This window comes from Polyergus mexicanus, unplaced genomic scaffold (assembly GCF_030449975.1).
Source record: "Polyergus mexicanus isolate NDT 795.1 unplaced genomic scaffold, iyPolMexi1.0 SCAF_14, whole genome shotgun sequence".
NCBI classification, from domain to species: domain Eukaryota; kingdom Metazoa; phylum Arthropoda; class Insecta; order Hymenoptera; family Formicidae; genus Polyergus; species Polyergus mexicanus.
In genome coordinates, this window is record NW_027223334.1 from 1,682,477 (window position 1) to 1,707,483 (window position 25,007).

Here is a 25,007-nt window from a genome sequence, read left to right on the forward strand (position 1 = left end):
ATTATATATTTTATGAAATATAATACACAATTGATTTATACAAACCGAGCTTAATATTTAACAATATAAAAAAAATTTTTATTGTTTTTAAACATAATTAAGTGCAAATGTAATTACAGGAAGGAAAAAGATATACATTTGTAAGTTTTATAAATTATTAATAAATATTTACACACACACACATACATATATATCCTCAACTTGCCTTAATTATCTTTTCGGTAACGTTTGCCGAATTGCTGCCCAAGCTTCTTATTAAGAAAAATTAATGTGCTTGTTACGTTCCTGAACCGATACCGTTATACCTGAACTGGCGGAGCGTTGAACCATAAGACGTGTAGGAGAATCGCGACCGTCATTCCACGATACGCCACGAACAGATATACCCGAGTTCCACGATCGGTAAAAAATCATCGCGCATAAATTATATCATCTGTGAAAATGTGTAAATAACAAGTGGATACGCCTTTTTGCGCGATTTCGTGTCAAGCTACGAACTGAAGAAGTGACGTCGACAAATCTGTCCACGTGATCAACAGTAAATCAAAATGAACAGTTTGTGACTTGTTGCTTTAGAGTTTTAGAGAATAATATGGGAAAAGCAAAAGAAGATAGTCTGGTCGAAAAGGTGAGCGAGGATACGATGAAAACAAAATCGATGTTCGGGACTTATTTATTATGGCTGTTTGGCGGGCTCTTTGGAGCGCACCACGTGTACCTCGGTAGGGACGACCAGGCATTTGTGTACATCAGCACGTTCGGTGGCTACATTGGTTTCGGTTGGCTCAGAGATATTTACAGGATACCTGCGTACGTGGCCGACGCAAACGATGATCCGACATTTATCCAGAATTTTAAGCGAAAAGTCAGAGCTAACCGAAAGGTAAATAAATATTCGAGTTGTGTTTAGAATCATTGCTGCGATTGATTTTGAAATATTTACATATGTGCTTTCTATTAACATAAATTTTCGTGATTATGGCTTCTCGCCGTATTATCGCTGTCCGTATTTGAGGAATTGATGACGCTGAGTAATACGATCCTCGTTAAATTAAAATTGACGAGCGTAAACGTATATACACGTACGTGTGAAAGCTTTGTAAACCTTGTAATGACGAAATTAAACTTGTTGCTTACAGCCGCCGTTTTCCACGGCGCGATTCGTCGCGGAAACTGCCGTCGCCTACTTTTGGGCCGAACTGTTCAATAACGCGATTCCGCAGGAGGAAATATACGGCATTAATTTCAGGCAACTGTTGATCTTAATACCAGCCGTGATCGCGCTAGGTAAGAATTGCAATAGAAAGAATGAATCACAACGCGTCATACGTTTCCTTATCGCGTTTTTCTTACGAATTATCATTTCTTTAAACGATAATACTTTACAGCCGCGATAGTAACGCAAAATGCTCGTTAAAAATATATGACATCATCAGGAATCAAAACGAAAATTATTGAAAAGCAAATTATCTAAATCTCTTTTATTTCGTGCAAATTTTATTATACAAGATATCTCTTAAATTTTAACAAACCCTTTTTTTTTTTATCGATACCATAAATTTAATTCTTTTTTCTTTATTAAAAAAAATATTAATAATCAGAAAAAATTTCTTTAAAAAAATATATATACAGGCATTTTAGCGAAGTTTTTATTCAGTGTTAATGCTTCAAAAGGTGTATGGACCGTCGGAAACATTGGGAGGGAACAAGGTTCGATATGGGTTGCACTTGCTACTGCCTATCTATTCTATCCGACCTTGTACTACATCGGCGATGATACTATGTGGATCTTTCTCATGGTGATCGCTTCGAGCCTGAGCTTCGATACCTTCAGCAAGCAATGGCGACTGAAACCAAAAAAGGAAAGAAGCTTTGTCCGGCGGATGACGGTTTTAGGTTTAGCTCTTATGCTCTACTTCATCGTTATGGGCAGTTATTTGTATTTCAATGCAGTTATCACGGATAGCGAAGGCGAGGAAATCAAACTGTCGGAAGCGATACAGCATTTCCTCACTTCGCCCATATGGACGGATCTCAAGGTGGATTCATGATAATGTTCAATCTTCAAAATTTTAAACAAATTTTACATGCGGTTATTTTTGTGCTAGGCAAGCCTAGAAGCCACGTGGAATCATGCGAAACATCAAGGCTTTTGGGCAACGTGGGCGCAATTGGTGGACCTTACGGATCCTCGAGGCGAAATAAACGCTTTCAAGGTCGGATACAGTCGTTTGTAAAAACTTTATCAGAGATTTGAATTTATAAAAATATATAAAATGTATGATACTAATACTTTATCATTTTGCAGGTCCTGGGCCTCTCGCAAACCGCCTCGCAGAACGAAGTCACTGCGCGATGGAGAACTCTGTCCAGGGACAATCATCCTGACAAGGTTAAAGGATCGGAGGAGGAAAGACGCAAGGCACAGGAGAAATTTATGGAGATCCAGCAGGCGTACGAGATTCTGTCGCAGGCAAAGACTCGTAGGCAACGTCGAAATCGCCGTTCCAATGAATAAATCGTGCATGATATTAATTCGAAGATTAGTAAAGAATAAATGGATCAATGAAGAATATCAATCTGAAATACGAATAGAATAATTAATTCAATCAAACAGTTGATTAATAAGACATTTATTTAAACAACCATCTCTGACAATAACTGCATCCATATAAAATCTTGTAGGTAAAACGCGTATTATAAGTTAAAAGAATACTTGCGATACATTGATCGCAAGTTTGCTTTTCAATCATATCCCTCTCTGTTTCTCTTTCTCTTTCTCTCTCTCTTTCTCTATCTCTCATTCTCTTCTTAACCGGTAAACCCCATTCAAGTTCGCTTCCTTCTTCAAAAGATTACACTTTTGGCAGAATCGAAATTCTATTTACCGGGTAAGACAATAAAGGCAGGGAAATCTTTTAATGGATCTTCCAGTATCACGATCATTCGACGCGATTTCGCAGAATCTGCCGTAATCGCGTTTGCGCACTTGTATCTCTTTCCCGCACATCACACGATTCATTCTAAGCTTAAAGTAAAAATAAAATTCGACCCTCCCGAATGTTTGCGTATCCGGCCGTGGCGATGGTTTACATCAAAAACAATCTCGAGCACGGATCCTGTAAACACGAAAATACTTCAAACACCGAATCGATTGATAATTGTGATTTATCGGGAGCGATATCGAGAGTTTCGAGGATCCTCTCTCTTTGATCTTCGCGAACGTTCACGTCCGAGGGAAATGCATCGCTAATATTCTCTTGGCGAGATAAAACCGGGAAACCTGCTTAGAGATCTACTTAAAGGACCGCGGTTCCGGATGACGATCGATCGTTCGATTATAGGCAACAGTGAAATCGGATAACACGTAAATGATCTCAAAATAGATGATCACAAATCACTCATCACTCGCTGTCTTACGTCAAGCATACTTGCATAATCTTCCTTCGCGATTGTTCGACGCAAAACGGGCTAAACGCGGCTCGAGACCGCAATATAGCTTCACCTTAGACTACTTGCTCTTCTTCTTCGAGCGCGGCGGCTTCGCGATGGAGTTCTCGATTTTACCCGTAAAATTTGTCCCGTACTTTTCCGAAGTCTTCTCCAAGAAATCTTGGGGCGAAACCAATGTCACCCTGAAAAATGGTACAATTCCTTTTCTATTCAATTTTCTCAAAATATCAAAGTTATTTAACATTTAATGAATATAATTCACGTAACGTTATACAAGTGATAAGACTAATTTTGGCAAATAAACGTTATACCTTAACTGGGGTACACTCAGTGGTCGCAGAAGACTCTTTACAACGGGTGACGGTTTCGGCAGGGCTGGACTGCTCGCGCAGAGAGCCGCGCTGGTGAGTTGTGACACCAGAGAGTAAGTTCGATCTGGGCTTGAGGTAGTGCGAAAGACTTTTCTTATTTTCGACTTCAATCCCGAGGAAGGTTGTGGTAGAGGCGTCGTAGGTATGGGTGTCACCTGCATAATTTACGTAAGATTTATATATATCTTCCGCGAAAAGGAGATGCTGTTAGAATATTCAATGGCAACGCACTTTCCCTTGTAATATTTTCGCAGCCAATTCGGGCTCGCTGCCCCAACGACAGGACGTTGTCCTCTCTAATAGACGATGTCTCGCGAATCTCTCGATCACTTCGGCGCACATGTACCTGCCGCAGAATCTCGCCCACTGTTCGGCCCTCAAACCTCTACCGTAATCGCGTAATGTAGGATTCGCACCTAATAAATTTTAAGAAATAGGGCAATGTGTAATTAATTATATTTTATGCAATATTCGATATTTAGATAATGCTGAATTTTGTGGGATTATTATATACATTTTATAAATTATTAATTAAATACATTCTAAAGTTAATATTGATACTAATTAAAATTGCACCGAATTGAACCCACCGGCAAACAGAAGAATCTTGGCGCATTTGGTTCTACCTTGAAGGGCGGCTTTCATGAGCGGCGTGAAGCCCAAGATGTTTCTAGCGTCCACCTCGATATCCGGACATCTCTGCAGGAGGATGTTGAGGCATTCGGTCTGTCCTGTCCGCAGACACGTGACAGGGAACATGTACTGACGTCATCGATGCCGTTTGTTTTTTTTCGCGCCCGATCGCTTATCTTATATAATTCATAACTCGCGATGTTTTGGCTCGGAACATTTCATGGCACGCGTCATCGCGGAGTAGCGTGAAATGTTCCGATGTTCTCTCGCTATTTTCGGCACCTGTGACGCGATGGGATCCCTGTGCCGACACGAAAACTCTGCCGGCAGACTTGGCATTAGGCTTAGATCGGGGTTCCCGATATTTTCTAAATACGCTTTTTTATATCACCGCCCTATACGTTATTTTTATTTACACAAAATTATAACATGATAAGTCAACACACACATCTTTGGATATTGAAAAATCTGGCAGACAAGAAATTATATGATTAAATATGTTCATTTTTTAAATAAATCATTATTTTTTTATTTCTCAAAGTGACATATATTATATTTTATTTTATTTTATTAAAAGAATATATATATATATATATATAAGAAAAAAAAATACTGTTATAAAATGAAATATAAAACGAGAGAAAATGTGCGAATTAATAGCTTTAAGCTGTTCAATCTTTTCTAACTTTATTGGCGACTATAAACACCTCGAGTCATAAACGTGAACAAGTACCTTGAACCTCGTTTTGTTATATTTTTATGCTTATGTTTGATTCGACAACGGATGTATATAGAGTGATTTTGCAATCACGTGGCTGCCATTTACTACTCATTAAAAGGGGATAATTGCGCGGCGGAAGAGAAGCAGAGATAAACATTGAGATCAATTGTGTTCTAAACCAGCTGCAGGGACGGAATAAACGAATTTTAAAGATTCCTTGACGAAAATTGGAACGCATCATCATTGACGCCTACTGATAGTTACCGCTCGCGAATCGATTGATGCAATATTTATTCTTGTAACTTTTCCTATGAGCGAAACGCAGCCAGCTCTATTCCTTCGTATCTTGCCAGATACATTTTTGGAACGTTGGATATAATTGCCGAAGATATTGTGAATCCCAAATGCCATTTAAGTTTAAAATATTAGATCAATAATTCAGCTTCGATAATATATCGTATTTTAATTTATTTTTGATATCATTGTAGGAATTAATCACGATTCCAAATCATGATTCAGTGAAATAAGATTCCATAAAATTACAGAATCACAAAATTAATTATAATAAATAAAAATTATTATTATTATATTATTATTAATTATCAGCGAGTCATCGATATATCGCTCATGTTACGCGCGTGGCGCATAATATTACGAGTATCGCGTATTTAAATATTATATCGTGCCATAATCGATCGCACTCACCGGCTTGGGCGGCAAAATGGAGCGGCGTGTTACCCTCGTTGTCAGGCAGATTCGGATCCACGCCTTCGAAGGAGAGCGCCAATTCCAGCATCGTCGATGCACCGTTCCCGGCCATGTAACTTACGGCCGTCTGCAATCGTAAACAAATAATCCCGCTTTAGCTTACACCGAAAGCACGCTCGATTACGTAAACTCGCGGTTTCGAGCGAAACATTATTCATTCCGCGGCCTCTCCGCTCCGGATCGTCAATGTCCCTCTTTCACGCGTTTGTCCGTGACACGAAAAACATGTGAGGTGCCACATTTTATGGAATTTAATTCGCTAAAAATCTAAATCAATAGCTAAACTTATTTTAAATTATGATTAAGAATGTATATGTCATATTGTCAAAAATATATATATACACAAAAGCATGAAAATTTCCTACACTGTTATACTATTTCTTCGGATTGTCTGTGCAAAACTTGACCATAACTCTCTTAACGATTTGGAAATTATTTAAGTTTATAGTTATTGATTCTTACGGAAAATCTCGTATTGTAGCACTCATTGACAAATTTGACAAGGAAAAAATATTGTCAACGAAATAAAAATTTTCGCATATATTAAGAAAACTCTATTTGTGCAAAACTTGATTTAGATCCACTTACTCGTTTGAAAATTATTTACTAAAAAATGTAGATAAATATTATCTCTCTCTCTCTCTCTTTCTCTTTCTGCAAATTACCCGTTTTTTTTTGTTTCTTGCAGTTGATTTCAAAGAGTATTCACGATCAAAAGTTTTTGTTATAAATTAGGAAAAATATTAATTGCAACTATTTTCTTTATCGAAGACGTTAAAAGCTATATGATTTTTATTTTGTGATACTTTAATTCTTTTTATATATAATTCAGATTTATTTATTTGATTTTTAAAACAGTACAAATGTAGGAAATGTCTTTTTTTTTAATTTTGATAGTTTTTTTATTAGTTTTCAGATCAACTAAGGGATACTTTTTAATCGCTATATTTTCTATAAAGTATAAATATTTTAATCAAGGATTTATCCTTAGATGCTATTCACATGTTACTATATTGACATTGTAAATATATTGAAAAGGGGGAGTAAAAATCATGTTTCACTACTTGATTGTTAAAATGTACATGTTCCCTCGTAGGAAGACGTTCTCATTTCGCCATTGTTTGTTACCGTCGTCGACATCGGGATGCACAATGGAATATCCGCTAAAAATCAATTTATTAAGTGGCTATTGAACGTTGGAACATTATTGCTTTGCTTGCGTCAGCATGCGCCAGTGTACAAACATAAGTTAAAACGCAAGCTATATGCCAACAAACGATCGGAAGAAGACGGCGTTTGCTTGTAAGACAATGCACGGATCGTAAATGTAAATCGAATAACACGACGAATTCTTTTTTCTGTTCATTTCGAACAAAACCATACGAGCAAATTAAACAGTTTATATATCTTTCAATTTTTTTCTCCTCCAAAAATATTTTTATAGTTTTTATTCATTATCTAAAGACAGAAGAAATATTATCAACCCAAAGTTTCAAATGATTAAAAAAATAAAAGCTCATTATATACTTTGCATGCTCGAGAGATATTTAACTTTTCCCTTAACGTTTCCATTTTCTTCCATTTTCCATTCTTCTCTCTCTCTCTCTCTCTCTCTTTCTCTTTTATATAAAAAATTTGGGACACAATTCTATTTATAATTTTATATCTTGTATTTCCTGATACGTTTATTATGGGTGTGATGTAAGCCTTTATAAATATTAGACAAAAAAATAATACATAAAAATTATAGATAATATTCTGTCCTAAATTCTGTTGCTAATATATAGATCGTTTAAAGTTAGCTTAATTTAAAAATAAAGCGATTTTGAGACAAATCATGAATCAACCTCATCATTGCTTCAGTAATATCTTATGTTAACCTCGCGCGAATCTTTCGATCAGCAGCCTCGCTGAATCATCGTCGGCATCCATCTCGTTTCACTTAAGGAATTCTCTCTAATGTCATCTCAGGGTTGATGCGTAACCGTTCGATCGAGATCGAGATCGCGGTTTCTCGACGCGACGCGCTTTGTGACTCGCGACAATCGATCCTAGAAATCGCCGATATTATCCGTCACGATTATCCGGAACATCCGCACGTCCTCCTTCGTTCTGACCTTAATACAGCGAAGAGGATCGACCGCTATTCTACCTACGGGAGAGGAGACAAGGAGATGCCGGCTTTAATTGCTGCGCGATATCGCCGCGTAAGGAACGCGGTCACACGAAGCAGGGAAAAACGCGTCTTCGAAATGCAAAAATGCGATCGAAAGGTTGCCGATCAGTTTGAAGAAAGCGCGAGCTAAATTCTAAGATACCGGATTGTAACAAATTTTACGAAGCGCGAAACTTACAGCGTTGTCAGTCTCCAAGAGATCGCCTCGGTTTCATTCTCGTACGAAGTCGTTTAATATTAATGAATAACAAATTATCATTACGAGACATTAAATTCTCGTCGTATCGAGAGTATTTCTTATAATTGAAAGGCGATACGATTATTTTAAATGGGAAAAAAAAAAAAAATTTTTGTTGTCGCTTTTAAAGCTTATTCAATGAACCATTTTAAATTTACTAAATATTTAATAGAGATCCACATATAATTATAAGCTCGCGCGAGCTTAAGCTTTTATTGGTAAAGGTATAATTCTAGATTCGCTAAATATATTCTCTCCCGCTTTTCGGGGCAATATCATATGTTTGCTCACGAAATGTAGTAATTTTATATCTCTCGCGATTTTACACTTGGTTCGTCGCAGAGTCAAGTGTCGATGAGCAATCGGGTACTTTTCCACGAAGCGATGTGCACATGGGGATCGTACGTAGACGTTAATGAAACCATCGCGAGCATGGAATTCTTGGTCGACAAGTACTGTCGGGAAAATCACCGTCCGTGAACGGTCGAATTCATTTCGTCGGATCGATTTTCTACCGTTTAAATCCGCATACTGGCCGGAAAACAAACCGGCTAATTATATACAGAGTTTCGTCAGTGATTAGAAAACTTCTTCAAACACATCATGCTACGATAATTACGCCGATTATCTGATCGAGGTGTGCCGCAGTGCCGAGCAGCACGAAACGAACTGAATTACATGTAGATTAATTACATGAATTTTTTGAGAAAAACTTTTAAAGATGAAATAAATAAATAAGTCGCAAAATTACAGTGAACACTCTCATTCTCTCTCTGAACTATTTATTAATATAATATATAGACTGGGTGGCCCATTTTAATCCATCCAGTCGAATATCTCAAAAACCAAGCCCGGAAGTGAAAAATGTTTCAGACAAAAATTGTTTGGTTTCGAGGGGGCCATAAGATGTTACCATTAGTTTGACCTTGGAAAATTATTTGAAGGTCATGTGAAGGTCAACTTTAAAATCTTAAATAGAAACCCCCATTTTTTATGTAGTATTCTTGTAGCTGACATCGAGAGCTTTCCAAAACACTATAATAAAGTATTTTTTTTACCAAGTACTTTTGGAGTTATTTTATATTTTAATCTGACATATTTTGATATAAAAAATTAAATATCTCGTGAAATATTTAGTTTTCGATAATCTTACCGCAATACTTCTATGTACAGAATAATGAGACAAATCAATTAGTATAAAAAAGAAAATTGTTTTTAAGAAAATTATTTACAATGTATTTTTTTAAACAATTATTTTTTTTTTTTTTTTGGCACTAATTAATTTGTCTTATCATTCTGTACGTAGAAGTATTACGGTAAAATGATCGAAAACTGAATATTTTACGAAATATTTTATTTTTTATATCAAAATATATCAGATTAAAATATAAAATAACTCAAAAAGTACTTAATGAAAAAATACTTTATTATAGTGTTTTGGAAAGCTCTCGATGTCAGCTACAAGAATACTAAATAAAAAATGGGGGTTTCTATTTAAGATTTTAAAGTTGACCTTCACATGACCTTCAAATGATTTTCCAAGGTCAAACCAATGGTACCATCTTATGGCCCCCTCGAAATCAAACAACTTTTGTCTGAAACATTTTTCAATATATATATATATATATATATATATTGAAATTAAAAATAAAATAAAATTTTAATAGTAAAAAATAATTAAATACGTATTAAAATTAAAAACAAGAAAGAAATAATTAAAAATAATTATATTGAAATTAAAAACAATATTAAATTTTAATAGCAAAAAAGAATTGTTTTATATTGTAAAATAAAGAGAAATTATAATTCAGAACAATTAGATGATCCTATTCGTATATAATAATGCAATATAAATTTTTTTATATTAATAGTATAAAGATCTTTTCTATTTTTTTTTATGCTGCTTTAATTAATAAAAACAAAAATGTGAAGAGCAACAAGATATTCATCTCCGTATTTCACGCCACAGTTAACTCCCCGTTCGTCAGCAATCAATCGTCGCACGGCTCGTAGGGACATGTCGCAATTGCTTGCATCTTTCGAGGAGCGAAATTCGCGCGCATTCGATGCCGGGAATCCTTCCTACACGTACACACACGACCGGTGTGATTTAAAAATAGATTTATTCGAAGGCGAAATTTGTTTTCTGCCGTTTCCGCACGATTCGCTCGGCCTTAATTGCACTTTCATCGATCGCAAATCGCGCGCAGTCAATTACGGACTTGGCCGCCGGCTTTCCAATCCGTCGGATTCGTTTTAGCGTAATCCAAAAACGACTATCCCTCCTTCCGATGGGTGCAATTTTAGGGGAAACTTCAAGCGAGATCGGCGCCCAGCGGCCAAACGTACCTCGATTCGTTACAATATCGATCTTTTCGATTTTTTTTTATTTTTTTTTATTTATTTACTTTGATGTACATTTAACAGCTTTCTATCCATCTTTTTTAACTTCCATATTTCTCTTGTACAAATTTTTTCCAACCATCCGATGAACTTTGGCACATTAAAGTTTCTTATCTTTTTTTTTTGCCCCACACTATGAGCGAAAATGTAAATGTAAATGATACGGAGAACGTTTTAAAAGGGCAATTTTAAAATTACGGGAAGCGAAAATGGCAATTTTAGAGACTAATAAGATTGATCGGAAAATTTTCACTTACCCTGCCGCTACTGTCGACTACGTTGACATCCATACCCTTCAGTCCTACTTTCCGAGCCTGTGCGACGATCTCCTTGAGACCAGTGTCATCCGCCTCTCTGGCGGCCCTCAGGAGGGCCGTAGGGCCCCCGGAGGGTATTTCCCACGAGGGTGGCACTTTTGTCTTAATCGTCTCTTCGCGCACGCGATCTGCGAGATTTACATTCGTCCTGATACCTTCATAACGTGTCAAGAATGACATTTTAATCACCCTATTGGATTACTCGCGTATCATTAACTATCTAATATATCAGCCCGTGATGTATCAGAAGTTTATTAATAAATAAATAATCCTATTCTGCGTATACCGCGATAATTTTTGTTGATAATTTGTTCCAATTTATCAAATTCATCGCACATCGCTGAATTCTAAAGCATTGATTCCCTACTCTTGCGTGATCCCCAACGAAACGAGTCGTTTATCGAGATTCAAACATTGTTCTTATCAGTTAGTGTACTTTATCGCGATTAAAGTCACACATTGAGATCAATTTCCCGGCGCTAACGAACGTGACGCATGTCAACGAGAAGTTCGTGCATATAAAAATCTCAACAACTCATCGTTGCTTGCGTAATGATCAATGACTATGTTTACACGTCATCCTCGATCAAGTTTAATAACATCCGTAATTCTAAAACTGGCCAATCGCAATCATTCCATTCTTCAAAGGAATAATTGTGATTGGCCAGTTTTAAAATTACGAATGTTATTAAATCGTATTAGAAGTCACGTGTAAACGTAGTCAATAATTCTACATCGTGTAGAAGACGATAATAAAATTTAATTACTTAAATTTAAAAAAAAATTAAAAAAAAATAGCAATAATGAAAAGGGAATAAATTTTTATTAAAAATTTTATTATATTTGCTAAAATAAATTCAATTTTTATACATTCGATGTAAAGTGAATTAAACTTTCTATCTAGATGCTACTATAGCAAGATTAGTAACTCACCTTGAAGCACCCCCTTGCGATAGATTTTGGCCTCGTGGACGGCGGTCTTTCTATAGGGCGCCCGTTTCTCCTCGAAGCTGGTGTCGGAGCTGAACGAGACCGATTTCTTCACCCCGACGCTCTTCTTCTTCTTCGTCGACAGGATCTGAACGCTGGGCGACTGTCGTAGGACGCGCACTTGCGCGTCGTCGCCGTTCGTCAGGATCGAGAAGTATCCCTTCAGACCGGAGTATCGCGAGGACGAAGAAGAACCTCGGAGCTCGTAGCGATCGGACGGCCCGAGGAACCTGATCGACTCGTCGTCCGGCGAGTTCCTCTCGGCGACGAGCTTGCTGGAGGGATGACGCGTGAAGCTCGTCAGGAAGGCGGAAGACCTCTTCAGGATGCCATCCTCCGGCACTCGCTGTAACGTTCTCTCTCTCGCTGGAAGACCTGCACGTGTCACAGTTCTATATTTGGCCGGTGTCACTTTGCAAGGCGGTGTCTCATTCCGTCCATGTTGATTACGAGTTCAAATAGACGCGTATAAACGGCGTGCAGATGCTCACGTATATGTAGGTTGTTGTTGAAAATATATTATACTTGGCGCAAATATCGCGCGAATCGCGAGGTGACTTCATTCGTTATCCTTTTCCCAAAAGTAAACCTTTACTTAGTTTTGTCTCATTCTGTCCCGAACTGTTTGCAAATTTTAATCTGCACGATACACGAGTTTTTTTAAAAATTTAAATTGAATATATAAAAATAAAGTTACCTCCAGGAAATTTCACAAATAATTACATTTCAATAGAAAAGAATTAAATTCATTGCATGATTAATTCCATTAATTTTGTACCGAGTGGAATAATATTTTTTTTCATATTCAATTATATTCTAGTCAATTTACTTGTGTAATGTTTGTTTCAAGTTTGTTGCGTTAAAATTAAACGTCAACGCATCCTGTTTTGCTTTATTTACAATTTTAATCAGAAATTACAAAGTATACGATTATCGTTAGTTTTTGTTTGTCAGTAATTTGTATAATAAAGAAGACAGAAGTGAACATGAGATACAAAGCGCGCACGTCACTGTCATTTTTTCAACAATTAAGTAGTCTTCAGGAAAGTACAATATAAACAACACAAAAAATCAACATTTTCGTAAAAAAAAAATTCGATCGGAAATTAGCACATGCTTAGAATGCAAATAGCTAAGTTCAATGACAATTCTTAAAAAAAAAAAAAAAAAAAAAATCGTCATTAAAGATTACTAAAGAAAGAGAAGATTACATTGTCATAAAGCATAATTACGTATAATTTGACGTATAGTCATTGAAATATCGAACAAGAGTATTATACTCGTTAGTTGAGTAAACATTTTCGAAATTATGTCAAAAAAAAAAAAAAAAAAAAAAAAAAAAAAAAAAAAAACACTCCAGTTGTATATATGTAAAAAATTATTTGCGTATCAGAAAATTAAAAAAAAATTCTCTCTTTCACGGACACACTATATGATCTCGATTACAATCTCAAGAAATTATGCAACGTACTTTCCTTCAAATCCTTAGGTACGGAAGCGGACTTGATTATTCCTCGCTGGATGCCTCTCGATCTTGTCGAATCCTTCGAGCCGTTCTTAAGTTTCCTCGACTCTTCTTCGGCGAGGATGACGTTCCGCCCGGTCTCCCCCTTGGAGTAGATCCTCCCGTTGACGATCGACGATGCCCGTTTCTTGGCGATGACGCCGGTCGCCGTTGTTTCACTCGCGGCGCGGTTATTTCGAGCGAGTTCGCTCCTAGAGGCGATGATGCTGTAATTGTTAACCACGCAGCAAGCAGTGCCCGATGTGCACTTGACGCGTCTACGTGAACCGTTCTCTTGCCACCTTGCCTGCTCCTCGAGGATTCGTTGAACTTTCTGTCGGACGCACGAAAGGACAGGAATTATTTTCGAGTGACGAGGATATGATATTCGCGAACTGCGGGTCTCAATTTGCATTTGATCCCGATTCGATTAATCGCAAACTCAATAGTGTATTCAATAAACTACATTTCTGTTTAAATTTGCAATTTGTTATTTGAAATGTAAAATAATTTAATTTACAAAATCTATTTCATTAGTCTTATGCAACTTAATGAGATTTAAAATTTAATATTTGAGCGCTTAATTAAAATGTAGCGTAAAATCATTTATTTTAATTTATTTAATCATAGCATATTGTTCTCTAATTTACAAAAAATGCGCAGTTAAATATATATATATTTAAATCCTTACTGATTTTTTTTAAATTTTAATTATTATCAAAATATAATCTTAGCCGAGAAGAATTTATTTAATTGTAACGGATGACAATTCGGTTTGTCTAGAGATTTTCTCTCCACTGTAATAAATAAACATCATCACTCTATTTATGAGACGCGCGTATCATAAACGATACGTCTCAATAAAGGTTGTATAATTCGTCACACTTGTTTACTCACATTAGAAATTTCTCATGGAACGTCGCAGATACGAAGGGAGCGATTAACGAATCGGACGCACTTTGAAAAGGACCGATTCCTATTTCGCGATCTCGAACTCTCTCGACGTCGATCGGGCACAGCCTCGAATCACTGGATCCGCGCGATCCACCTCGGAAAACGACTCGCGCCTTCCTGATGGTCTCACAAGACGTACACGCGAGAGAGTTCTAGCCGGCTCTCTCTCTAAACGCGCTATTTATACGTCACAGTTAAGCTCCCGCGTCGGTTGGTGCCTTGTATGCGTACGTACACATACGCATCATTAACGCACTAACGTGAGCCACGTTCGCGTTTTCCTATTATGTTCACGAGCGTCTTCGTGCATTTCATATCGTCGAGCGCTTACTAAGCATCTGTTGCAGCACTTCCGGATATCCCGCGAATCGCAAAATAATTGATAACGAAATTTCAAGCCCGATAGAGCGTCTTAATTAAATCTGAGAATTTTTGTCGCGACAAATATATTGAAAATTAAACGATTTATGTGAAAGGAGACAATTCCCTTCATTAAAAATTATATCATAATTTCAGATTGTTTGACAATTATAAAATTTATTATCGCGAGTAATAATTAATTATTCGCGGATATTAAAATCGCAATAAACGGAGACAAACAATGTTTCCTTTAACCAAGGATACTCGGTACCATCGCTCTTTATATACACACCGTATGACAATCACCGTTGACGATAAGCGCCGAAAATTGCAGCAACTTACTTCGGGAAGGATCTAGGATCCCGAGGAGCATCTCGGCTCATTATACGAGTACACCGCACGAATGCCTGTCGATCGAACCTAGTGTCCGTTCGTTTTTACGGTATCATCATACAGTGTGTCCAACTTTGCGTCCGTTGAATGCGCGATACCGCGACACTTTGCGGAGGAGTCCCGCGAGATAGACTACACACTCTCTCGAGGCCACGAGACGTCGACGTAATGAAAACGGGAATCCACGACGGGAGATAGATAGAGAGAGAGAGAAAGAGAGAAAGCTTACTTGCTGAGTGGTGGTCGGTTGTACAGTGGAGACAACGTGGTTGTTGCCGGTGCCCATCGACCTGGTGACAGTTTCATTGCTCGCCACGAGCTTCGCTCTACGATCGCCTACCATCGTCGAAGATCGGGGCTCGTTGAGAGGCTGGGAAAAGGTATCGCAAGTTCGATTGAAAACTATAATTCAATAGAGTGCGATAATGATTTGGTATAATCGTAAAAGGGAGGAAAAAGATAAAAACTCTTTAATATATTGTATAATCCTTTTTTTTTTTTTAGGGTTGATATACCGTACAATTCCAGAAAGAATCGTAAAATTCGAGGAAAGATGAAGAGCGTTTTGCCGAGATATTTTCTTAGTCGAGATTTACGAGAATCGATCGAGAATATTATAGCCGGTACTCTTTGCGGAGGCTGTAATGGAATAAAATTAAAACGCGCTTCTCTCACTGGCAGACACATTTATCGCCGCGAGCACGCGAATCCGTCTCTCCTGTCACGTAACCTGTCGCGATTTCCGGCAATGCGCGTTAGGAATCGCTTCTTCGACCTACATCTCCTTTTGTTCCACGATTCATCGACGCGCGCGTTGAAAATCATGAAGAATTATATACGACGGAGCTCGAGCAAGCAACTTGACGCACCTATATAGATTATTTTTATTTCTTATAAATTTTTTTTTTTTTTTTATTGAGAAAAAATATTCTATCTTTTTTATTATTTTAATAAAAAGTCGCTTTCGTGTGTTTATTATTTTAACTTAATCGCATTTAATTATCTCCCTTAATACATCTAAAAAAAAAAAATAATAATAATAATAATCTGTAATTTCAATTTCCACGTTTTTAAAATTTTTTTATTTCCTGCTGTCATATTTTATTTATGCAAGTAATAAACAAATATTTTAAATATCAAGTTGTACGTTTTATAAGCAACATATTTGATTAATCACAATAACACACGCACGCACACACACACAAGATCATACGATCCTCAAGGGTATATTCCAGAATAAATATCTATCTTGTCTATCGATCAAAAGGAGAAATTTCCCCATTTCGTTCGTTTATTCGTCCTTTCTAATCAAGTGAACGTCCCGTTCTTTTTTTTTCTCTCTCTCTCTCTCTTTTGCGCTCGTGTTGGCGCACCGTTAACTTTACGATCGGCGGAAATTACTCCAAATCCTAGGCGAAAAAAAGCGAGCGAGACGAGATTCCAATAGTAGAACCAATCTCACGATACTCGCATAAAATCTCCCTTTCATCTCTCAAACGCGTGTACGGTTATTTCGGTACCTTTACAGGAGCGCGATATAATCCTGCCGTCGTACAATTTTTGAACACTCGCCAATATTTTGAACACATACCGGCTCATCCATCCTCTTCCATCTTCTTTCATTTTGGAGGATCTTTCGATCGATCCTTCGAGCCGAGATAACATCTGAACGGTGACGAGATTTCACAGTAAAGATGGCAGAATTTTATTTTTAAAAACTGTAAAGTAATATTGAGCGAACGAAATTTTAAATTCCGTTAATATTAATTATAAATATATCTAAAAAATAAAAAAAATAAAATGATGGAAGAAGACGCAAGATACAATTTTTGATAAGGAACATTCGACTTTAAGTTATCGAGCTGTACTCTGTAACTTTCGCGGAGATACGCGTAACTTATATCGGGACAGACGAGAGAATTTGCGAAAAATTACCGATAACTATCACGACCCCGGTATATAGGAGGCCTCGAGATTTCTCTTCGTTAGGTTAGGTTTTGGAGTTGGACGAAACTGACACGAGCCGACTATGGTAAATGGGCACATAGTTATCGCCCCAGTTATCGAGTTTTCGTCGCTCGATTCTCCCGTGTTTGCTCTCTCTCTCTCTCTCTCTCTCTCTCTCTCTCTCTCTCTCTCTCTCTCTTTCCTCCCCCTGAATAGACCGTTTCATATCCAAACAATCGCGTCCCTCCGTGAAAGCTTCCGTCGGTGTCGGCGCGAGAACGCCGACAGTATGGAACAATATCGGATGCTGTAAAATACGGCGTTCACGTGCGTCCTGTGAGAGATGGTCCTCTACGCGATGATCAATGGCCGGAAGAACGATCGCCGTTTATCACAGAGAGAGAGAGAGAGAGAGAAGCTTTCCCTCTTACTCTCATCGAGCGCAACAAATTTCATATATAGTATTCTTCCGACATTTTCGTTTATGCAAACCGTTCGTGTCCCTCGAAAAGCGAGTCCCTCGGCGCGAGAAATGATAAGAGCAGCTGATTAATCAAAACGACCGTATATTATCGCGACGTAAGATTAATCGCGCCGGCGCGCAAATGTCATATCTCTAGCTAGGCTTGCGGTTAAAATTTCAATAATATGACTTCAGCCGGAACTCTATCCAACCTATATGAACGGCTTAAGACACGCGTTTATTGTCGAGTTCACCGAGACAAGCATCACTCGATCCTGTACTAATCAAGCATATGTATCGTAATTTGATATATCATATTATATTTGCAGTTGTTGTCTCCTTCTCTTTTCTCGTCTACACAGCTGGAAATTATTTCGAAAGTAATAAGTTCGTTAATATTGCGTACACTTTTATCGAGATGGTTATTAACTTTGTCATCGGATACGCGAGGAACCGCACCCTCTACGACTTTTTTCCACCTGCCAGATAATAATGCTATTATCATTTTTCTAAAATTACCAACGAGCAACGCGCGTCTTAGATGCGCCGCGAACGGATTAACGAGGTTCGCGTAAGGAATATCCGGCATCAATGCGACATCGAGATTGGATATCCCGTGATGCACGATATAACGCGAGGCTGATTTATAAGCGTCGTTTTCGGCCGCTGTAACTCCATCGCGGAAACGTCAGTGATCAGCGGAAGCTTCGTCTGATTGACTTTCAGCTGTGCGTGCCTTTTGACGTTGATTGAGAAATCGTCGTTCCGCCAGCCACTACGTCACGTAATGTCTACTCGAAATCTCGAACGCGAAACAAACTAGGTTGAGTTATTGTTTAAAAAGGGATGAAAGTAACTTATAATCGCGTTCGACATTTTGAATTATTGATTTCAATTGCAACTATCGAGCCAGCAGTAAACTGCAGTTTGTATCTTCCTTTTAATATTACACTATTGTATTTGACATATAGGTTTAGAATCTCTCGAATTTTTGGACTTTAATGAAAAGATAAATTTAATTTAAAAATACTATTTGAGTTATATAAATATTTAAATATCTATGATAAAATATATTAGAGAGAAAAATGAAAAATAATATTTTATTATAAGAAAAAAATAATATTTATTATAAAAAAATTGTCAAAAAAATAGCCACGTATTTCAAGACAAAAATAGAGAGAATTATTTTAGAGAATACTATATTTTGTGTGACAAACGTCATTCTTGAGTGACATTTATAAGTAGATAAGACTATTTGACGAAAATCGAGGAATGGATGAGGAACGTGCGTCAAATAATAGAGAGAAAGCTCTCTGATAAGAACGACAGGAGGATGGGGGGCGTGTAAAATCGAGCACGCGAGCTTCTAATCGCTTCGTCTCGAAGAGACGCGACGCTTTCCGTGCCAAGGTCGGTATCCTCGACAAGTTTGCGTTGAAACGAATTCGAACGTTCGCGCGAACATCTCTTTGGCCGCTAAAAAATTTCTCGTTAAAAATCACTCAGCTGTAGTAATTCGGAGAGAAATATGGGGCCCTCTCACGCACGCGACTTCTGCGAAACTCTAATTCCGGGTCGCAGAATTAAAAATATAATTTGTTAATTAATAGATGTGAACGACTTCTTCGCTTCTCGTGAAGCGAAAGGACTTTTATTTATATCGCGGATGACAAAGATTTCTTTTTAATTTAATTTCAATTTTTCTCCTGTACCTTACCCGCTTATCTTTCAAGATAATAATAGCACTTATGACAATTTGAAATAACTCATGTTTTCTTGCACTCACACAATATATTATATTAAAAATAGCTCAATTAATTTTTTTCAATCTTATTAGTGACATATAACAAAATAAGCTGCACGCTTTACTTTTTTTAAATTATTTTTGAATGAAATGAGATTGTCATTTAGCAAGCTAACACAGAAAAAAATTTATTTATACATTTTTAAGTATGTTTGATATATGTATAATAGCAATAATAGCAGAGAAAAGAGAAAATGGTTATAAATATTATCTGTGTTTAAACGCGGCAGATATTGATTAATAATGAATAATTGCAATCTCAGATTTGGCGGCCAAATGCCAACATGCCATATGAAGCAAATATGAAGGAAAAACCTCGACAATCTGCTAAGGCGCGATACGACTTATTAAGATTCCTCGCGTGCCAATTCGTCGAGGTTACTAATAAGTGTTAATAGACGCCCCACGCGATATCACCTGGAATAATAATGATGTTTGTGTTTCGAAGTAACACGCATCGCACCGTCGTAATTTTCAATATCCGATCGTAATTACGAGAAAAATCATACCCGCCAAGATCGATATGCAGTCTTTAAAGTTGCTGTCAAACTAAATATAGATATACTCGAAGAGAGATACCTTACTGACCGATTTAAATTTGATCTTAAACGGTGTGACAGCCAAGAAGCTGGAGTCTGCGAGCGTTTCGCTCAAGACCATGACCGTGCTCTTTCACTTTATTAGGTGTACAACTTTGCTTCCGCCGTTTTTTTTTCCGAAATTCGAGGCTTTATTGTAAAAAACTGGTTATACATTTATGATTCAAAGTATTGTCCACTCCCAATGATCGTGCCAATTCTTTTTGACTTTGACTCGAGTCTTCATTAAGTAATGCCTCCAATTCTGCATCTTCGAAAACCTTCTCTCTTCCACCGCTATGCCGCGCTTCGACGTGAAAATCACCGTTCTTGAAGCGTTGAAACCACTCACGACACGTTCTTTCACTAATAGCGGCTTCACCGTAAGTATTTGAGAGCACTCGATGAGCCTCAGCCGCAGATTTCTTCATATTGAAGCAGAAAATTAAAACCTCCCGCAAATGACGAGAATTTGGCTCGTAAAGTGACATTTTCAATCGAGAATAACTTTATGATGCAGACACAAATCGACTAATGTTTCTATGGGGTTATGTTGACAGATGCCCAAGTTTATCGCATGACGTCTATGATCTATTTATTTCGACCACTACTTACCGCTAAAGCCATCTATAGGAAAACGGCGGAAGCAAAATTGTACACTTAACCTAATACAATCTGCTCTTTCGGGGATCACTGAAAAAAAAAATCAATTGAATCAAGTTTTTAATATACTCATGCTTCATCCTTTCAATTATTTACGTTTTTATCTTATTTTTCATAATAATTATATTATATAATAATTGTATAATTATATAAATATTTTATCACAGCTCTTTCTTTCTTTCGGATAATTATTTTTATCTATTTTATTATAATAAATGTGCGATAAAAATTCGTGATTATATATAAATGTTATATAATAATTTTAATATAAATAATACTATAATAATTTTTTGATAATTATTTTTAAAATATTCAATTATTTGAAATACAAATAGAAATGCGATAAAAAAATAACTGTCCGATTGAACATCAATGAATAAATTGCCAAAAGAATTTTTCGCGCTTTAATGTGCATTACGCTTCAATGGATATTGAATTGCGATCTTGACCGAAACTTGAAGTGAACCCTGTCAGGAAAGTTTGACCTCTCGGCTAAACCGAATCTCATATAGATGCGCTCTGAGTCACGGTCTTAAACACGATTCTTTCGCGAGTATCTGTACGGCCAGATATCCTCTACGCCATGCGTGTTCTAAATCCGTAACATGTGAATTAGGCGCTTTAAATAAGAGCAATAGAATTTTGTCGCGGCTTCTTCACGCGTTTCGTGCATATATAAAGAATTTCAAAAGTTAGTTCGATACATTATGATTTTTATAATAACAGATATATATATATAAATTATATATGTCATGACTAAATATATTATCAAGTTTTAAATAATATCAACACAAATTTTAATAATAATATTATAATTATATAATTAAATAAATAATATAATTATATAATTATATATTATAATATTTTTTTGAAATATAATATAATTTAGAAAAATCTCTCTCTCTTAAAATTTAAAAGCATACAACTCTTATAATGTTAAAATATATAACTGTTTCTCTGATCTTTTTATAAATAAACGAGATATTCTGTTTTTTTTTTTTTTTTTTTTTTTTAAGTCGTCTAAATATAATTAATTTCGATCGAGATTAAGCAGATACACATTGATCAGATCGAAAGCATTACCTGGCTTTTTATTCTTGAATTACGATCGAAATGCAATTGTTGCGAAAGTCTTTTTGGAAACAATGCGCCAAAGTTCGCGGCACGAGTTGCACCATTTGCAGTCGCGCGAATCGAATTTGTTTCCACCACCGACCGACTTTCCTCGGATCGTCCCCGTTCGTCAAGGGGTTGATTGGCTACTGGGCCAAAGTTTAAATTGCACCCTCGCACCGAAAGTCTTACGAGGGGCCGGAGCGTGACCCCGCATCATCGCGCAGGCGCGAATTTTAGCCAGGTGTCACGATGGCTCCTTGATGAAAAAATTAGGATGTGCTTTCGCGCGCGAATTTCAGGTGCCGCGTCGCATTTTCAGATGCTCGGAAAAAGCCCGAGGCGAAATTTTAATTGCGTCCCGATTTGTGGCGCCTCGCGCATCATCTCTCCTCCCCTTTACACGCTGAAACGCGGGGCGTCGATTTGAAATTGATTAAAGCGGACGGATCATTTGGCAACGAGACAGAAACGTTATTCTAACAGCGAACGGGAATCGAACTCGGTGTAATTTTAACGAGTTTAATTCTAATTCCGCGAAAAAATAACTCTCGTGTCAATTCGCGGTCTTTTCCACGAATAAACGTAAGGGCTATTCTCGTATGTTTGCACAATCGAAAACTCCAGCTCTACGTTTCAATATACAAAACTTTTATCCTCTTTTCTTTAATGTATATAAATTTTCTTCATATATATTTGCAATAATTTTATTTGTTTAATCGTTTTTTATAACATGTCAAATCAAAATCCTCCAGCTTGATTAATGAGATGTCAGGTAGAAGTTTAAGCGGATATTCGTTTGTATGTCATAGAACTTTAACGATGTGTCTGATCGAAAAATCGCATGTAGCAAGACAAAATTAAATTTCTCACCTAGTCGATTTTTCATTCTATTTTTACGTCACGACACACGCGTTCGACATGTGCGTGCGCTCGCGATTTCGTTTGATGTATTAGCCAAGATCAATTAGAAAAAATTTCTCGAAACTAAAAATACAATGGTAAGAGCATTGGCTAAATCCTCTCTCGTACTCGACATTGGTTTGAGTATTTCTTCAAGGTTGCTTCGTCAAGGTTACTACGCGACTCGACAGGTTGCTAAAAAAGTACCATCACCGTCTGACGTCTCGACCTCGTGTCACGATGACAGGAGCTCGAACGAGATACTTGTCCACGATGTGAGAACACGATTTTTCTATCGCTTCCCTGAAATATTGTAAACGTACGCGTATCACGGACTTGATCATGAATTTTGATGAACTCATTGCGTAGCAGCGATATTCCGTGTTATCATACGGTGTTGTCATACTGTGTTATCATACCGTGCTATGATTACAGACGCGACAGCTGAGCAAATCCAGCGAAAATCGATAACTTTGATATACTGTTAACTTTGATACAATATTTTTCTGCTGTCTTTTCATACGGAAAACTCATCGTTGCTACAGTAAAGTAACACTCTCTTGGATATTTTCATTAATTCTTTTTTTACACCTATCAAAATTTTGTTAAAGACGAAGATGGAGAAATTGTAGAATCTTATTTAGACCTCTATGATATTATTAATATGTACACGCATAATATTAGGAAAAAAAAATATATATATTTTTTTTTATATATGTATAATTCAAAATTGTAAACTCACCAAAATTCCTGACTACGAACCGCCAGTAGCGACAGTCGATGTTAACTAGGATTGTCGAATGTCGCGAGAAACATTTACATAAGGTTGCCCGAGGACGTTCGCACAATTGATGATCCACCTATTAACGTCGAGACGATGTCCCAGATCATGCTCGATTTATCACGAGCGATTGCGTCGCGGAAATTCGTACAACACACGCGTTTCGCGTAAACGGCGGATGCTTCCCAATTATTATCGCGCATTGTATCTGGCCGTACTCTCTAATGGTGATCCGGTGACAGGAGCTCCGCGGCTTCTATCTCGTGCGAAGATGAGTGTCGGCCGGTGAGCGGGGCGTATGCTATTTCTGCTTGACCGTTCCTTTGCGGATCCTTTGCGTGATTAATAAAAGCAAATGATGCGACGATGGCGCACGTCGAACTCAAGAAAAATATCGACGACAGCGATTCAAATTGTCGCGCCGCGACAACATTCAGTACTCAGGCGAAAATTTCATTTCGCGAATTTTCAATTCCAATCATCAGGCCCGACCATGGTGTTTCCTATGGACACGTGTCGTTGTGAGCCGCGGCAATGACAATTAGCCTGATCGTGAAAATAATTTTATGTCTCGCCACGAGATAACGGTAAATGTCACTGAACACTTCGAGTTGGCAGCGATTGTAGAATCTTCTATAAATAAATTTCGGGTATTATTCGTTTCGATACTGTTACAATTCTGTTTTTGAAAGAGAGAGAGAGAGAGAGAGAGAGAGAGAGAGAGAGAGAGAGAGAGAGAGAGACCTATATATATATATTGTAAATATAACTTTTAATATAGATATTATAAGCTTGACAATACTTCTAGTATGTATATATATAATTTTCAGAAAATAAATTTTTTAGCACACACAAAAAAGTACGCCGCTTAAAAATGATATATATATAGTATATTGATAATTTTAAAAATATTTTTTTTCGATTACTTTAAAATTAACTTATTTTTAAACAGTTGTTTCAAGAACTTGAACACACTATAATCACACAATTAAAATACGAAGAAATTCTAAGGCATATATTTATATTTATTTAACATTATATATTTAAAACACGATGCGTTTTTTCAGAAAGGATATTTTGTAAATTTTCAATTTTTATGCGAATTATACGATCTCTTCGACGGATACTATTTTTGCGAATTTCGTGCATATATTAATCGGACGGTTACGGGAAATTTATAGGTAAAGCCTTAGGCAACGGAAACAAATCGTAAAACGAAAGCACGCCTGCTATCCGTGATTACGTTACACGTGAAGTATCGCGGCGAGATTCATGCATGCGAAAAGTTGCCCCGAGAAATTGTGAAATCTCGCGGCGGATACGAGAGCAAAACTCTCGCACGCGAACGTTCCACGTCCGAGAATCAATATTTACCGGCACCTCCGATGAAGGAGCCTGTAATTTCGAGAGGAAGTCGTCGGCGCGAAGAGCAAAGTAGTTTCCGTGCCTGCTCGTGACGGTCTATTAGCCCCGC

At 37.1% G+C, this 25,007-nt stretch overlaps 2 protein-coding genes across 10 annotated transcripts; one reads left to right on the forward strand and one right to left on the reverse strand.

Moving 5' to 3' along the window:
• The first annotated feature begins 312 nt into the window (after nucleotides 1-312).
• Wus (TM2 and DnaJ domain-containing protein wurst) lies at nucleotides 313-2,679 on the forward strand. The gene is made up of 5 exons (XM_070307374.1): nucleotides 313-883; nucleotides 1,140-1,287; nucleotides 1,675-2,039; nucleotides 2,109-2,216; nucleotides 2,309-2,679. Exons 1-5 carry the CDS (start codon nucleotides 593-595, stop codon nucleotides 2,516-2,518), a joined length of 1,122 nt encoding a protein of 373 aa, XP_070163475.1. The 5' UTR covers nucleotides 313-592; the 3' UTR covers nucleotides 2,519-2,679.
• Nucleotides 1,554-23,921, reverse strand: LOC138939515 (uncharacterized). Of its 9 annotated transcripts, none has more exons than XM_070307359.1 (11): nucleotides 16,873-17,000; nucleotides 15,511-15,651; nucleotides 13,542-13,908; nucleotides 12,014-12,445; nucleotides 11,021-11,235; nucleotides 5,884-6,013; nucleotides 4,415-4,555; nucleotides 4,056-4,240; nucleotides 3,765-3,979; nucleotides 3,506-3,635; nucleotides 1,554-1,847 (listed from the first exon to the last, which is right to left on the reverse strand). In XM_070307359.1, exons 1-10 carry the CDS (start codon nucleotides 16,882-16,884, stop codon nucleotides 3,512-3,514), a joined length of 1,962 nt encoding a protein of 653 aa, XP_070163460.1. In that variant the 5' UTR covers nucleotides 16,885-17,000; the 3' UTR covers nucleotides 1,554-1,847; nucleotides 3,506-3,511. The 9 variants fall into 9 exon arrangements, with proteins under 9 accessions (XP_070163460.1, XP_070163459.1, XP_070163464.1 ...); XM_070307358.1 differs by lacking the exon at nucleotides 1,554-1,847 and adding an exon at nucleotides 2,789-3,119; XM_070307363.1 differs by lacking the exons at nucleotides 1,554-1,847; nucleotides 16,873-17,000 and adding an exon at nucleotides 23,495-23,921 and having other exon boundaries at nucleotides 2,789-3,635.
• Between the last annotated feature and the right edge of the window lie 1,086 nt (nucleotides 23,922-25,007).

Bases quoted from the DNA above. Each gene is read 5' to 3' on its own strand.
- LOC138939515 (XM_070307366.1), bottom strand. From the start codon at position 20,155: ATGGTCTTGAGCGAAACGCTCGCAGACTCCAGCTTCTTGGCTGTCACA. The intron at 13,909-15,510 runs GTAAGCTTTCTC...TGCGTCCGACAG, and splicing joins AACCGACCACCACTCAGCAA to AAAGTTCAACGAATCCTCGA. The intron at 4,556-5,883 runs GTGAGTGCGATC...GTCTGCGGACAG, and splicing joins CCATTTTGCCGCCCAAGCCG to GACAGACCGAATGCCTCAAC.
- Wus (XM_070307374.1), top strand. From the start codon at position 593: ATGGGAAAAGCAAAAGAAGATAGTCTGGTCGAAAAGGTGAGCGAGGAT. The intron at 884-1,139 runs GTAAATAAATAT...TGTTGCTTACAG, and splicing joins AAGTCAGAGCTAACCGAAAG to CCGCCGTTTTCCACGGCGCG. The intron at 2,040-2,108 runs GTGGATTCATGA...TTTTTGTGCTAG, and splicing joins CCATATGGACGGATCTCAAG to GCAAGCCTAGAAGCCACGTG.